The 16,039-nt window shown below is 36.6% G+C and overlaps 1 protein-coding gene across 3 annotated transcripts in view; it reads right to left on the bottom strand.

Annotated features, from left to right (window-relative positions):
• Positions 1-12,230, bottom strand: part of NKX2-2 (NK2 homeobox 2) — a 14,935-nt gene extending 2,705 nt beyond the window's left edge. The window contains exons 1-3 of one of the 3 annotated variants that reach the window (XM_077282781.1): positions 11,974-12,230; positions 3,796-4,462; positions 1,577-1,853 (exon numbers count right to left, since the gene is read on the bottom strand). In XM_077282781.1, the coding sequence (XP_077138896.1) occupies positions 1,577-1,853; positions 3,796-4,060 (542 nt within the window). In that variant the 5' untranslated portion in view covers positions 4,061-4,462; positions 11,974-12,230. Of the gene's footprint in view, positions 1-554; positions 1,854-3,795; positions 4,463-11,973 lie in introns of those variants that run through there. The other 2 variants (XM_077282780.1, XM_077282779.1) reach the window with 2 other exon arrangements.
• Positions 12,231-16,039: the final 3,809 nt, after the last annotated feature.

Raw genomic sequence — 16,039 nt, 5'->3', positions numbered from 1 at the left:
GACCCAAACCTGTATTTCCTAGAAAAGCAAATGTAAGCCCCTACAATAACAAGATTTCCTCTCACTTTATAAAGCTGACACAGAGAACAGAAGAGTTGTTAAGAGACTGAGAGGTTTCTCTGGCTGAAGGGTCTCTTTGCTGCTGGAGTAAGTGGGTTTATTTCTTATGCTACCTTATTTTACCTCTGTTGCCTCTTAACACAGACAAATAGAGCAATCGCAACCAAGAAAACACACAGCCCTGAAATAACAACGCATGAAAAGCTGTCATTCCTCAACTCTGGACTGTATAGAATCAGAGGTTGCACATAGGCACTAAACATTAGACATCCGCCTGACATGCTATTAATAATTAAATAAATTGTAGAAATAATAATAATAATAATAATAATAATAATAATAAACAATATTACAATAGCATATTGATAGTAATATCCATTATAATAATGCAGCAGCGCTAATAGATATCATAGTAATATAATAACAGAAGTGACATCTTAATATTAATAATAAAATACGCATATATATATATATATATATATACATACAGCCAATATATTACTTCCTATCCAAGAATTCAATCACACTTTTTTATTTTTTTAACACAGCATTTTATTAAAATTCTTATAAAAAGTGAAAATCTCCCAAGAAGGTGGAAGTTTTTTCTTTTTTTTTTCTTTTTTTTTTTAGTCATACATAATCAGATGCATATTTCTATGTAAATGACTCTGATGTAATTTTTTTTAATTCTTTTCTCCTTTGAGTTTTGGGAACAATTGCATAAAAACGCCCTGAAGGTTACTGGTGACAGCAATAACCACAACTATTTACAAAAAAAAATAAAAAATCTAATAGTTCGTCGGACTTTATACATGGCCATAAATATTTAAAGTTTCATATAAAAGGAGGAAATAAAATTCTCTATATATTTAAAGTGATTTCCACTTGCTTTATGTACGACTGACAACATCTCTACAGCACACAAACATATTTTACAAAAATAAGGATTTAAAAAAAAAATCACAAAAAAACAGAAATATTTTTTTTCTTTTGTAGGTAGGCAGGTTCACTGTCATGGAGGAATTTTGTAAACATAGAGCACAAGTACCAGAATTTATTTTTTTTTTTCTTTCAAAATCATCTGACCTCCCATTAAAAAAAATAAATAAAAGCCATAACCAATAATAATAATAATTATAATTATAATAATAATATAATAATAATAAAAATGCTTCTTATTTTAGCCAACAGTCTTTTTCACCATTTTGGAGTACCACAGTCTTTGAAAATAAAAGTTCACCAAGTCCACTGCTGGGCTTGCACCAGGTGATGAGCTGTTGGGTACTGGGAGTTACTGGCAGAGCTGTACTGGGCGTTATACTGCATGTGCTGTAATGACTGGGCGCTATATGCTGAGAAGGGGAGGCCAGCTGGAAAGGAGGCTGCTAAGTCCTGAGCTTTCAGTGTGTGGCAGGGTTTACCATCTCTGACTAAGACTGGCACTGCCACCCGTCTAGGGGAGGGGAGAGGGGTGACTTCCATACCTTTCTCTGCCCGGGCCCTCTTCATCTTGTACCTGTGATTCTGGAACCAGATCTTCACCTGGGTGGGGGTGAGGCGGATCAGGCTGGCCAGGTGCTCCCTCTCCGGGGCGGACAGGTACCTCTGCTGCCGGAACCTCCTCTCCAGCTCATAAGTCTGTGCCTTGGAGAACAGGACCCGTCTTTTTCTCTTCTTCCCAGAGTCTGCACTGCCGGATGTTTCCTTGTCGTTGTCTGGGGATTCATCTGCAGAGGGTTCTGGAGATTTAGGAGAGGAATCTTGTTGGGAATTGGTGGATGCAAAGCCATGTACTGCAGAATGTGCAACATAAGGGGAAAGCATTGTCAGCAACAACAAAACATATCAGTATCTACCTATCAATTATCTATACATCTATCTATCTATCTATCTATCTATCTATCTATCTATCTATCTATCTATCTATTATTCCAGCATAAGGGGAAAGCATTGTCAGCAACAACAAAACATATCAGTATCTACCTATCAATTATCTATCTATCTATACATCTATCTATCTATACATCTATCTATCTATCTATCTATCTATCTATCTATCTATCTATCTATCTATCTATCTATCTATTACCTATCTATTATTCCAGCATAAGGGGAAATCATTGTCAGCAACAACAAAACAGGAATATCAGTATCTACCTGTCTATCTATCAATTATTTCAACATATGGGGAAATCATTGTCAGCAACAACAAAACATATCAGTATCTATCTATCTATCTATCTATCTATCTATCTATCTATCTATCTATTATCTGTCTATCTCTCTATTATCTATCTCTCTATTATCTATCTCTCTATTATCTATCTATCTATCTATCTATCTATCTATCTATCTATCTATTATCTGTCTATCTCTCTATTATCTATCTCTCTATTATCTATCTCTCTATTATCTATCTATCTATCTATCTATCTATCTATCTATCTATCTATCTATTATCTCTGTACCTATCTATTATTTATTATCTATCCATCTATCTATCTATCCATCTATGTATTTATCTATCTATCTATCTATCTATCTATCTATCTATCTATCTATCTATCTATCTATCTATCTATTACCTATCTATTTATTGTCTATATATCTATCCATCTATTATATCTAATAATAATCATTTTATTTATATAGCGCCAACATATTCCTCAGCGCTTTACAAATTATAGAGGGGATTTATTATCTATCTATCTATCTATCTATCTATCTATCTATCTATCTATCTATCTATCTATCTATCTATCTATCTATCTTTCTATCATCTACCTATCAATTATCTATAGATCTATACATCTATCTATTATCTATCTATTATCTACCTGTTATCTATCTATCTATCTATCTATCTATCTATCTATCTATCTATCTATCTATCATCTATTATCTATCTCTCTATGTATCCACATTTAGCAGCATATGAAAATTAATATTATATTAATAATAACATTTCTGTGATATGTGGCTACTCACTGCATATTCAAATTTAACATATAATATATTAAGTGTGGCAATACTAAATATTAATATAGCAAATTGTACGATAGAGCACATACATTTTTAATAAGGATAAACAGCGTTGTCTATTGATCTATATATCTATCTGCTGTCTCTGCTATCTATCTATCTATCTATCTATCTATCTATCTATCTATCTATCTATCTATCTATCTATATATAGTCACTTATGCTCATATTAGGTTATGGCCGTAAATGAATCCCCAAGTATAGGCTGTGTATGGTTCCTATATCCGATTTCCTCCCGCATTGCCCTTCCTGCACCATCCAGATCATGCATACATTTCAGTTTTGTAAATTATGGGTCTTTTAGAAGTTTTTCTCTCACTAGATACAGGGGACTATTTTCGTCCAAGATACGTGAATTGATTTTTAAAGCATAATCAACAATTCCTTCATTGAGGAGCACAGCCTTAGCCTCGTGTAGACATTTTATTTTCCTGCCAAAAAGACTGATCTTCCAAATCTTCTACACAAAGATCTCTCTGTAAGGGAAAGTGTAGCTAGAAGTGTAGTTATCATTTCTTTAGGTTTCATCTGGGGACTGAGGACACAGCAGAGATCCCAGGGCTGGCATCCTGGTAGGGGGAGGGTCTCTGATCTATAATATTTTCTGTGGATACATTCTATGTCTCCCTTTACTCAGTGACCCATTTTCTGCCCATTGTGAAGGATACTTTAGTAGATCTAGCAGGTACTTACAGGAATACTGGATGCTCTCAGTAGTAGCCAGCCACCGTGTGTAGGGATTATCGCTGTTGTCATAGAAGGGGTTTTTCAGAGGCAGACCTTGCACAGCTTCTAGGGTGCTCTGACCTAGCCCACCAGCTTTTTTGGGGGGCTCCGACCCTTCTGTATCTTCATCAGCCCCTTCAGTAATGGATCCTTCTTCATCATTGGTGTCAGGCAAATCTAAAATGTCCTTGACAGAAAACCCAGTTTTGGTGTTGTTGGTTAAGGAAGACATGTTCTCCTCAGAAGGCTACAGTCAACCAGTGATAATAATAATAATGATGATGATGATGATGATGATAACAACAACAATCCTCTTTGCCACAGGGAAAAAAAAAGGTTTAGTTGTAAGGGAAAGCAAGAGAAGAAGAGCAGCAGCAGCAGCAGCAGCAGAATAGCCCCCACACAGGGCTTCTTCACAGGCAGCTTGATGGTGGATCTGCTGCAGATGAGTGATATCACAGAGCACAAGAGCACACAAGCTCCTCTCAAATAGTTTGTAACTCCAGGAAAAATGCCAAAGTGTGCTCACTTCAGGGTCTGGCTGGAGCACACTGAGCAGTTGCCTGCTGTCTGAAAAAAATAAGCCATAGCTGGAGTGATGAGTCCATAGAAGGTTGGGTCTTCACACATGAACCTGCAGAGAGGAGAAAAAGTACATGAAGATCCAGAAAGCCTGGCCACGTGTGGGCGGGTCCTGGGAGTCAAGTGGATGAAGACAGTGTTTGCAGATGTGAAATTGTGGGTTTTGGGGAGATCGGAGCCTTTACCATTGGTGCTTCAGCACATGATGAGTGGTATAACGTGTCAATTAATTACAAAGATGGGGAGGGCCTTTTACATAGCATTTACATACAAAGGACCTCCAAGTAGCTGAGATTCTGCACACTTGAGACCACGTTTAAACAAATTGTCTCCCTCTCTCCGCTGCTTTCTCCTCATCCTTTAGAAAAAAAAAAAAAAGAAGGAGATTTGTAGCAAAGCAGAATATTGAGTATTTACAGAACCTACAAGACCCACTCAAGATATTGGGCTTTACCTAAACAAGATGCTATTCAAATGGCAAGAGACCAACTTATGTAAACCTCTTAGGTCAATATTGTGGCTGGGGCTTAGGGATGAGTAGGATAAATTAAAAAGCAAGTAATTGATTCTACTTTGCTCCAAAATAAACTAAAGTGTGTAGAAATGTAATCATCCTGGGAGATTGGCCCTTTGTGAAAGGTAAAGCATGGTCATTGTGATGTCTAGACGCCTTCTTAACAATGTTACTATGTAAAATAAACCTGTCTATTAGCTTTGATGGGTTCTCAGGAGGAAATACTGAGCGATTTGTTTGTGTGATGGTTGTAAATAAGATAACATAGGTGCGATCTATTATAGGAGCTTATGCGATCTGCCTATTATTCGGATGTGTTCATTACTGCACTGTTTACCTTCTTTTCTATTTGTTACAAAAACTGTATTCAATTTACCATATGTATATATTTTATTTAATTACACGAAAATATTACAGATATTTAAGCTTTGTAAATGTTGGTATTATTTTATATTTTATGTATTTTAGATATTCATCTTATGCACTATATAGCCTATGCATCGCAAGCACCATAATATTTATTATTATTATGCGTTGTATTATGTTTTCACTATTTTATTCCTATTACATTCTATTTTTATTACCATAATCAGCATCGTTATTATTAGTAGTAGTATTATTATTATATTTGTCATATTTTTTTATTATTATTTTTTTTTCTATCAATTTGCTTTGTTTCTAATTAAATCTAGCCTGTTTCTGGGGTTAGAGCAGGATTTGTATACTGTGAGGGTCTAGGGAAGTTCTCTGACTTTCTCCCACCACTGTACACCAAGAGACAAAAAAGTCTGGGAGATGCAGGAGGGGAGAAAAAAAGCCAATGGATTATTGTTGATCAGTTGATTTCAGTATCTGTGTGCCTCCCATCTAGTATGTGATGTGTGTGACAATGCCATGGGTCTTAGCAAGCCCCCAGCTCATCCTGGGTGGTCGGACCCGGGCAAACACAAATACAAACCGATTGCTAAGCTGCGGACAATGGGCGAAATGTAGACAAATGTCCGGCTCCTGTTGGATGCCTTTGTCAAGGCTCAGTTTTTGCATTTATTTCAGTAGCCAAATAATACATGATTGACGCCCTCTTACAATGTGCCCTAACTGTTTGGGATAAATCTGAGGTTGTTGCTAGTTGTCATGGCATTCAACCTCTTTCAATGGGGCTATCTCTTCATTCAGTTCTCAGCCCTGCCGCAGCTTTAACCCTTCGCCGGCTGATGGTGGACTTGGCAAATAAATGGTTAAGTCAATTAGGGACCTTTAGGACATTAGGAAATTGGCCCATGAAATGTTTCAAAAGTCCAGAAATGTATTTAAGAATTAAAAATAAACATAAACTTATAACTGGGCTGATGCAAAGTCATCATGGTGCCCAGAATGGATTTCCTTCATTGTCTCGAATTGTGTGACAATTTCCAAATGGGCTTATTGAAATCGAAAATGTGTTTATGCCTTATGAATTATTATATTGGTCTAATAGTGAACTGAGACCCTGAAATACAGCTTGGTGGACCTGGTGCTGTACAGAATGGTGGTCTGCCCCGGACCACCTGACAGGTGAATATTCCTTGGTACAAGGACTTGTGGCTCATTAGCTGCACAAAGCACACAATGACTTCACTCATGTTAACTAGTAGCTGAAAACCAGCATTAGATGCAACATTACCCACCTATGTGCTATCAAGCAAAAATATTATATAATATGCACCTTCTCCCGTGAATGAATATATTGAATATATATAGATATACAAAAAAATTGAAGGCAGCACACCAGTAGATAAAGCTTCACGTGCAGATTAATGGCCCATATGCGACTATATATATATATATATATATATATATATATATATATATATATATATATATATATATATATGACTATAGACATATATATATATAGTCATCCGCAAATAGTTATGCAATAAGTCCACTATATAATGTATTTTTCTGAGGTCTAATTTCATAGCTGTTTGCAGATGACTATGTGTATATATATATATATATATATATATATATATATATATATATATATATATATATATATGTATATATATATATATACATATACATGTATACTTATGTATATATATGTACACACCTACGTTTCATGTATTTTAATTAGGTTATGTATTATATATTAGGTAGAATCCAAAGCATGTCTTTATGTCTTTTTAGGTATTGATCACGTTATATTCCTGCTCCTGATATAAGGAATGAATTACTTATCATACTTTCCCCACAGATTGCACACAAAGGAGTAATTGTATAACTATATTATTGGTCTCCTATGTATTTTCGTTTTCATTCTTCCCCCTAACCCCTAAGAGTTTTATGCTTTAGTTACTGACTATAGTAATTACCAGGTTTAACCTGTTACCTGCCGATCGCTGTATTGAACGTTAATTGAAAAGCGTGTATTTCTATGTGACACGTCGGTTATTAGGACACTTGAGGATGCTGCCGCCTGTTTCTGTGGGATCACTGAAGGACTAAGGTTTCTGCCATTTTTGCTTATTTTCCACTCTAATATTCTGTTCCGGTAAAATGCAGTAAAAACAATATTTCGATTATTGGATGAAGCTTGATGTGTAGATTTGGAAATGTTTGTAGTTGTATCATTATAACGGAAATAAAGCACAATGACACCACTATCCCGCTGTATGATCCTGCCATGCATTGCCCTGCAGTGTGCCATGGGGCAGGGGTAAGGGTGCAGCACAGAGCCAGTGTTTGGGGATTGGGAGACTTGTGGGATTATTTGAACAAGTGAGCAAGGAGGAAAGAGATGTGACTGTGATAAGTGGCTGCACTTCAGCTCAAGTGCTCTCGGCTACTATTTACCTGTTTACTTTTACAGGTGGCTTTATAGCACATGGCACCCGTTTGTAGGAGTATTCTGGTTATTTTCCTACTAAGCAATACATTTCCTCCATTGTCCCCTACCACTAATCTCTATGTATATAATATATACGTAGTTCTATCCCCTATCACTAATCCCTATGTAAACAGTATATACGTGGTTCTATACCCTACCTTTCATTTATATGTATATAATAATTTTATATAATTCTCCCCTACCAGTAATCTTTATGCATGTAATGTATACATAGTTCTACACCCTACCACTAATCTCTATGCATATAATATATGTACATGTTACCCCCTAAAATGTATATCTATAAATATACTATATACATAGTTCTATTCCCTACCTCTATATATAATGTATGCAGTTCTCCTCTACCACTAATATTTCACTGTATATATCATATATGTACATATATATAATATATATATATCATCTACCACTAATCTCTACTTATATAACATATGCATAGTGCTCCCCTACCAGTAATATATATATATATATATATATATATATATATATATATATATATATATAAATCTCAAAAAGAGTTGAAGCAGCACAAGATACTGTAGTTATAAGGTGCTCTGTATAAAAATAATATTTATTAATAAAGAGCACATTATAACTACAGTATGGTGTGCTGCTTCAACTCTTTTTGATTCTACATAAAAGGACTGGTATATGCCTGTGAGGCTCTGCCCCCTATTTTTTAACTGTGCTGCTCTTTGCCTTTTTCTGTGTGTGTGTGTGTGTGTGTGTGTGTGTGTGTGGGTGTGTGTGTGTGTGGACATATATATATATATATATATATATATATATATATATATATATACAAAAAAGGCAAAGACCAGCACAGTTAAAAAAAATTATATATATATATATATATATATATATATATATATATATATATATATATATATATATACATAGATTCGTTGTAGGATATATGCATATGTATATATATGTTACCATTAATCTCTCGTTAAATAATATATACATAGTTCCCCCCACCAATAATACAATTTATATAACCAATTATTTCTATGCATATTATACATGTGTACACGCAGACATACACACACTTGGAATAGTCTTTAATATAAAAAAATTATACTTAATAAAGTTCTAAATATTGAATATAATAATAATAATTATGTAATATAATAATTTTTCCCTTCCAGAAAGTGATCATCAAATACAATGTATCTGTCGGTGCCTTTGTTTGCAGCAGTGTATGGAGCCTATTCCGACTTCCCTGGATCCCACCGATTGCCTTACGCCTCCTTTTGCTATCAGCTGCCATCTCCATCTCTCCTTCTCATCTCCTGAATACTCAGCTCCTTCCTCTCACCAGCCAGTTCTCTGTCTCTTCATGGCTTTATTTCTTAATCTCTCTTAACACCTCTCTTCTCCTTCTCCCACTATTATTTCTCCTATATATTGAAACTTCCTAGGTAATGACCTGTCTTTTTGACAATTGGATTAGAACACCGCTAGAGTATTTCAGAGCATGTCTTTTTTTTCTCTCCCATCTATCAGCAGATTATCTCATCCAAAATTCATGACTCCCCTGCATGAAGCAGGGACATGACTGTTTATTTTCCTTTAATGAAACTTGTTGTGACATACATTTTCATGGCCTGATAGGAAACAGGAGAAGTGACTTGTATAAAATGCCCAAAAATCTGCGCTGTAAAAGGGGACACAACCAGAAAACAAAAAAAACAAAACAAACAAAAAAAATAATCACCCTTTTTTATGGCTGATGAAAATGACACAGTGGCAGGCTGCAGCGTTATGCCATTCTCTTGGCATAAAGTCATAATATCTGATGTGAGCATAATGGATGTGCATTGATAAAGCTAGTGTAATTTCATTCATTAAAGTGCTCAATAGCATCATTATATCATCTTCAGGATGACATATAAGGCTGACCCTCTGCTCATCACACAACACAGCTCAGATAACAAGCTTCAAGTGGATTAGTCTATTGTTTGAATAGTTCCAAGGTGCAAGCAATTGTTTTCTTTTTTTTTTTCCATTCACTTCAGACAAACAAAACACATTACACCTTAACGCTCTGCTGAGGATTACTGAGGCTGACACAAAGGCTTTGTTGGGTTGGATACTCTTCTCCATCTAGGACTTGGTGGTACACTTGAAATCAACTTGGAGGCAACACATAGTCCAGTTTAGCCCTTGCCAATTATCTTAAAAAACAATCTTTGCTGAAAGCACAATAAATGACACATAAAGGTGGAAATGATGAAAAGTTACAATAATAAGCAGATGATCATACTACTGCTGACAATACCTTCAGCTATGGATTTATAGGAAGCATGAAACCCAAGCTAAATGTCTGAGCAATATAACAGACCATGCAATTCATTGGGAGCCCTTAAAGTGAATTTAATAAAATCAATAGGATTGTGGACCTCAAGGGCTGGCTTGGACCACCTTGATAAAATATCTGGCTTGATGCAGTGTTGGTAGTATCTGCTCTGCAGATACAAAAAGATTGAATTAACTGTTTATAAATCAGTAAAAGCTATTCGCCTTCCATTAGGGTTAGATGATCAAATGCATATAAATCAATACAAAGAAAAGTCACCCACCTAAGGCACTTCCCCATGACAAGCTATTAATTATTTGTTCAAAATACAACAATCTAAATTGGAATTTTTATTCTATTTCACCCAAAGTGTGATAAACCCATTCTGAGAAAATAAGCCGGGGATTTATTCTTTGTATCAGTCGCATTCCATGATGTGGATGTATCCTGAGGCTACACAGGAGGACTTAGCTTTGGGATTGCGCAGAGGCTACAATAATGAAAGCACCAGCACCAGCTAAATGTATAGCCTGGGTATATTTAGGGGCAAAGCTATGGCATAGCCCTGGGGTTTTTTTATTTTATGTGCTGTCCATTATGAGAATTTAATATGAAAATCAAACCCTTTGTTTCCCTCAGGCTAACATTTTCTCTTTATTCATCTTCTCTGCTCCAGAAATGATTAAATATGTCACAAGGAGATTAAGCACCGTTATTTTCCCTGCGGAAACAGCCATTTCAAGCCCAGGATGATAAAGCGGAGTATTTTATGGCCTGATTTCACGTTTATTTCTCAAAAATGAAATACAATGCTTTAAGCATATCCTTATCTAAACGTGGCTGCTACAAAACTGAGCGCCTGCAGGACATCTGTGGGAGGTTGGAGCCAAACAGTGAGAATGAATGAAGTAGACAGAGGTGCACATGTTAGGTGCATTATTGCTTGTGATGTCCATTTCATAGAGGATAAACAGGATTTGCTATGGGGAAATTAAAGTACCAGTAAAGCATGCTCTAAATGCCTCATTCATAATGATAATCGCTGGTCAAGTCAGGAAGGGAGTGAGAGAAATCAGGATCCTGGTGGAGAAGGCTACAGAGATGGTGGAATATTGCTGATCCTCCAGCGATCTCTACTGACTCAAAAGAGAACTGCTCAAGAGTTTCCATCACAGAGAGACAAGGGTAATTAACTCGGCAGAACCTGGTCCACTGACATCCTAAAGTGTTCTGCAGCCTTCTTAAGCCATTTACCAACCCAGCTCCAGAACAGAAGATGTAGCCATCATGAGAAGGATGGGGTTCCAACAGGTAAATTAAGAGCAGTAACCATCAGCCCTAACCCAAAGATAAGATCTGAAATCTCATCTATTGGCAGCCCTGACAGAGCTGAGCATGATTTATTACTCGGTTATCTCTGAGAGACCATCTGCAGCCACTCGTGCTCCTTCTGTCACCTGTCTTCTCCTCTGCTCCAGAAGATGACCAGACCTTGAGTCCATGCCCAATGACTGAACAACCTGCTGAATCGCGCAGATGAGGTTTTCCCTTTCCTAAAATGTCATTAATTTTGCATTAAAACCCACATCACATAAGCAGCCATGATAGCAGCATCTCAGCCCTGTGGAAACGATGGCAGATAGTTAGTTTTTTTTTCCAATGCGAAGCTCAGATCAAACGATTTGCAGCCTCTTTGTGCACTTGCAAATAAACTTATCCCTTTAATCCAGTCTTTCAGAGGAGACAACTGCTCAAGAATAGAGATGTGAGACTTTTATTTCAGGGTGGAAAGCAGCAGAGGGAATGCGACAACAACAAAAAAAAAAAAAAAGAAAAAGAAAATGAGCTCACCTGGTGGAGGATGAGAGTAGGAAGCCAGGAGAAGGACAGCTGGGGACACTGATGGTTTCCAGAGGTAAGGAGTAGTTGGGGGGACAGCTAAGGTGGCACTCCAGGCACAAGCTCACATACTCTGCTGCACTTCTCTCACTCTGCAAACACAGTTATTTGCCCTTCTCATCAGTTGACCCACAAATCTTCTCTCACCAAGTCCCCTCTGCTCATATCTGCCTATGACTCCCTGAGTTCCTCCTGCACAATGACTGGCACCCACCCCCACTCGCTTAAATTGCAGGTTCTATTTGCTTTTCTTCCCTGTGACGTGAGGCAAAATATTGGCCATATGTTCATCGGTAATAAATTGGTTTTAAGTGCAAACACCCTTTCCCTCTTGATAGCGCTCATCTGGCATATACTATCTGTGTTTTACAGGACTTGCTGCAATGCATATTGTTCTACTCCAGGACCGTCCACACTGCTCACCATGCCTCAGGCTGAAGAGTTGGGGCTACTTGGATTCTTTAGTTGTGCTTTGCTTGTCATAAATATTTCGGTAGCCAACCAAGTAGCCAGCTGCAGCAGCAGATTTCAGTGTGGTGCACAGTTTGCATTAGATCTGCAGATACCACCTGTGCGAGCACATGCTTTGGTAGATATAGACCTATGATTTAGTTTCCATTTACCAGCAGGTATGAAGAGAATTTAGGCTGTGTAACTTGGAGGTGAGGAAAGAATTTGGGGCAGACTGAAGTAAAACCAACTCCAGGGACTGGTGATCAGTGCAAAAGGTTCTGTGCATTACTGTTCCTTTATTTACAAATATCATTGTCACAAAGTTACAAGTTTTCTTTTTGTGTTAATGTGTTGGACAATTTGACTCATCTAAAGAGCGTACCAACAATGCTCTTTAAACTTTTTTTTTTTTTTTTTGGGGGGGGGGGGAGTAATGAAAATATGAATATTATTTACACACATATTAACCCAATTTGTTGTGACCAAGATAGGGCATTATTCAGACGCCAGTTATTTAACAATTGAATCGATCTTCATCAGTGTATGAGATCAGATTTTCATTAGAGGTCAGTGTTTTAATTTTTGCCATAAGTGTTTTTTTTTATGATTTTCTCATGTGCTGAAAAAAACATTTTTTGGAAAGTTTTTCCTTTTTTTAAGCGTAGGTTCGCATGAGCGTATAAAAAAAAGTTCAGAGTTTTAACAAAAAAAAAAATGGTGCAATTTTTTTCTCTTTTGCCATCTGTATGCAATCCGTTTTTCAAAGCAGCAGCTATTAATCCTTTATGAGACCATTTATAGTTTCCTATGTTATAGAATTGCAATGCATTTGTAAAACGGATGCTACGCTGAGGCTCCGCATAGCATTCGATTTTTCTTCATGGACCCATAGACTTGAATGGACAAATCTCATCCAATTTACAGATGTTTTAATTTTTTTTTCACACACTGATTCGGGCAGTGAAATAAAAAACAACAAAAAAAAATGCTTATCTGTACTGTCCCATTGAATAAAATATGGTTGTGTGAAAGAGACCTAAGGGTGATTTTGATCTGTGACTCAGATGAAAAAAATGGACATGTCTCTGTTTTTCTTTTTACAGACCAATCAGAAATATGTGAACATGTGAACAACTGTAGACTATATTTTGTATGTTTTCTATCCATAAAAAACACAGACGGAACACGTCAGTGAAAAAACTGATGTTTGATATGAGGCCTAAGTCTGTTCACCTATAGATGCATCCAATACTATTAATGGAAATGTTAATCAACTAGTATAAAATAATAATAATAATAATTATAATAAAATAATAACTATTATAGTAATAATATGTCACAACAAGGTAATAACTATAATAAAAATAATACAAGAATTACATGCTATTTCCTTGTCCAGACATACTAACTAGTTTCATGACAAGTTGGTTGAAAAACTTTCTTTATTTTTTTGCGATACTGCTCAAGCTACAATATGACATTGGCAGTAAACTGGAAGTTCTACCTGCTTGACTTGGTCTGTCATATATGCATACAACATTCATATGGCCCAATTATATACTAGTCCAAAAATGGTTTCTGCACAATTGTAACTTATTAGCCACAAAATTTCACAATATAAAATATAACAATAGTGTAATAAATATATTAGAATGTCACGTTATACATAATAAGCTGCATCGCAACATAGCACATAAAAAAATATACTCCGGGGGGGGGGGGAAGAAAATTAATTTGGGATTCATCCCGTCATATTTACAGTCAAAGATAGGTTTCTATCAGTGCAACAGGACGGCGGACATGTTAAACTACAATAATAATTACCCATAGACAAAATTAATCTCACTTACTAATTTAAGTCAAATATCAATTTAGTTTCAATAAATTATTTTTGTTTACTTCATGTTTTCTTTTACTTCAGAACACTTTCATGAACATTGTTTTGATAGCTTTTATTAAAAAAAAGTTATACCTAGAGTTGAACATTTATGCAATGAGTCATCATCAGAAATTAAATGATTGTTCAGATTTTTAAGAATGTTTAATGAATATTTTTAATTTTACATGTTACTATCTTTATAAAAAAAATCCAGAAATCTTGCTGATCACATTCTTGACCTCTGATCTCATCATAAATAAACACTTGCTCATTTTTCCCCTCATTGTATTACAGGTAAGATTACAATGAAATACTCTTTATATGTTATATGGACATAAGTATTGGCGCACCTTTTTCATTTCACCTACCAGGGCTTTTACGGCCTCCAAATCTAAATTTCAAAATCTCTATAGTTTCTACTTTATTCCATAGATGTTTGATGGGGTTGAGGTCAGGGCTTTGTGTGGACCAGTCAAGTTTTTCCACACCAAATCCATCTAGCCAATGCTTTTCAGGACCTTGGTTTGTGCACTAGGTCAGTCATGGAGGACAGAAAATGGCTTTCTCCAAACTGTTCCCACAAAACTGGACGGTACAGCTGTAAGAAAATGTCTTGTTATTGCATTATCCTTCCTCCGCCAAACTTTACAGTTAGTACAGTGTAGTCAGGTAGGTAACGTTCTTCTTGTTTTCCCTAAACCTAGTGTTACACACCTTTCCTAGGTATTCCAGTCCATGATTTCTTCCTTTGGGTTTGATGCCCTCTGTTATGGTCCATGTTGGGTTTTGCAGGTTGCCTGGCAAGGATCAGTGACATCACCTACCTAGTCTTATTTAAGGCTGACTGACACACCTCTTTCTTTAGAGTGTGTTTCAAGGCTCTTGTTTGGTTTTCTCCACTTCCTATGCACACCATGCTAACCTTCCTTGTCCCTTGTTGACGTCACTGAATTTGTCATTTGCTCCCAAGACTCCTGAGTGTACTATGTTTCTTTATTCTCATTTGCACAAGGAAAGACTAGAAGCAATGGGATGAAACTGATTAGATGTTAGAAAAAACTTTTTGACAGTTAGGGTGATCAGTGAGTGGAATAGGATGCCAAGAGAGGTGGTGAGTTCTCCTTCAATGGAAGTCTTCAAACAGAGGTTGGACAGACATCTGTCTGGGATGATTTAGTGATGCGGTTTGAGCAGGGGGTTGGACCAGATGACCCAAGAGGTCCCTTCCAACTCTAACATTCTATGATTCTATTCTATGTCCTCACTCCCCACATGTCATCCTACCAGCTATATGAATGCCCAGGAGCGCATACCCATCCCGATCTGGGGCTTAGTGGCTCCACTTCGTAAAAGGAAGAATCGTCCATCAGATTTCCAGATAGAGATTCATTACTCCACAGAACACATACAGTATTTACTGCTTCAGAGTCCAGTGTTGGTATGCTTTACACCACTTCAGCCAGCCCTTGGCATTGTGCTTTTGTGCTTGGTGATGTATGGTTTGCATGCAGCTGCTTGGTCTTTGAAATCCATGCCCAAAGAACTGCCAGTGCATAGTTGTCGTGTTGATCATAATGCCAAATTAGGATTAGATTCTGCAGTTGACTGAGCAGTCAGTTGTCGACTTTTATGCTCCTCAGCACTTGGTGACCCAGTTCTGTAATTTAGGTGGTCTCCACGTCGTAG

This window comes from Ranitomeya variabilis, chromosome 2 (genome assembly GCF_051348905.1).
Source record: "Ranitomeya variabilis isolate aRanVar5 chromosome 2, aRanVar5.hap1, whole genome shotgun sequence".
Taxonomy (NCBI): domain Eukaryota; kingdom Metazoa; phylum Chordata; class Amphibia; order Anura; family Dendrobatidae; genus Ranitomeya; species Ranitomeya variabilis.
This window is presented reverse-complemented; position numbering and strand designations above follow the sequence as displayed.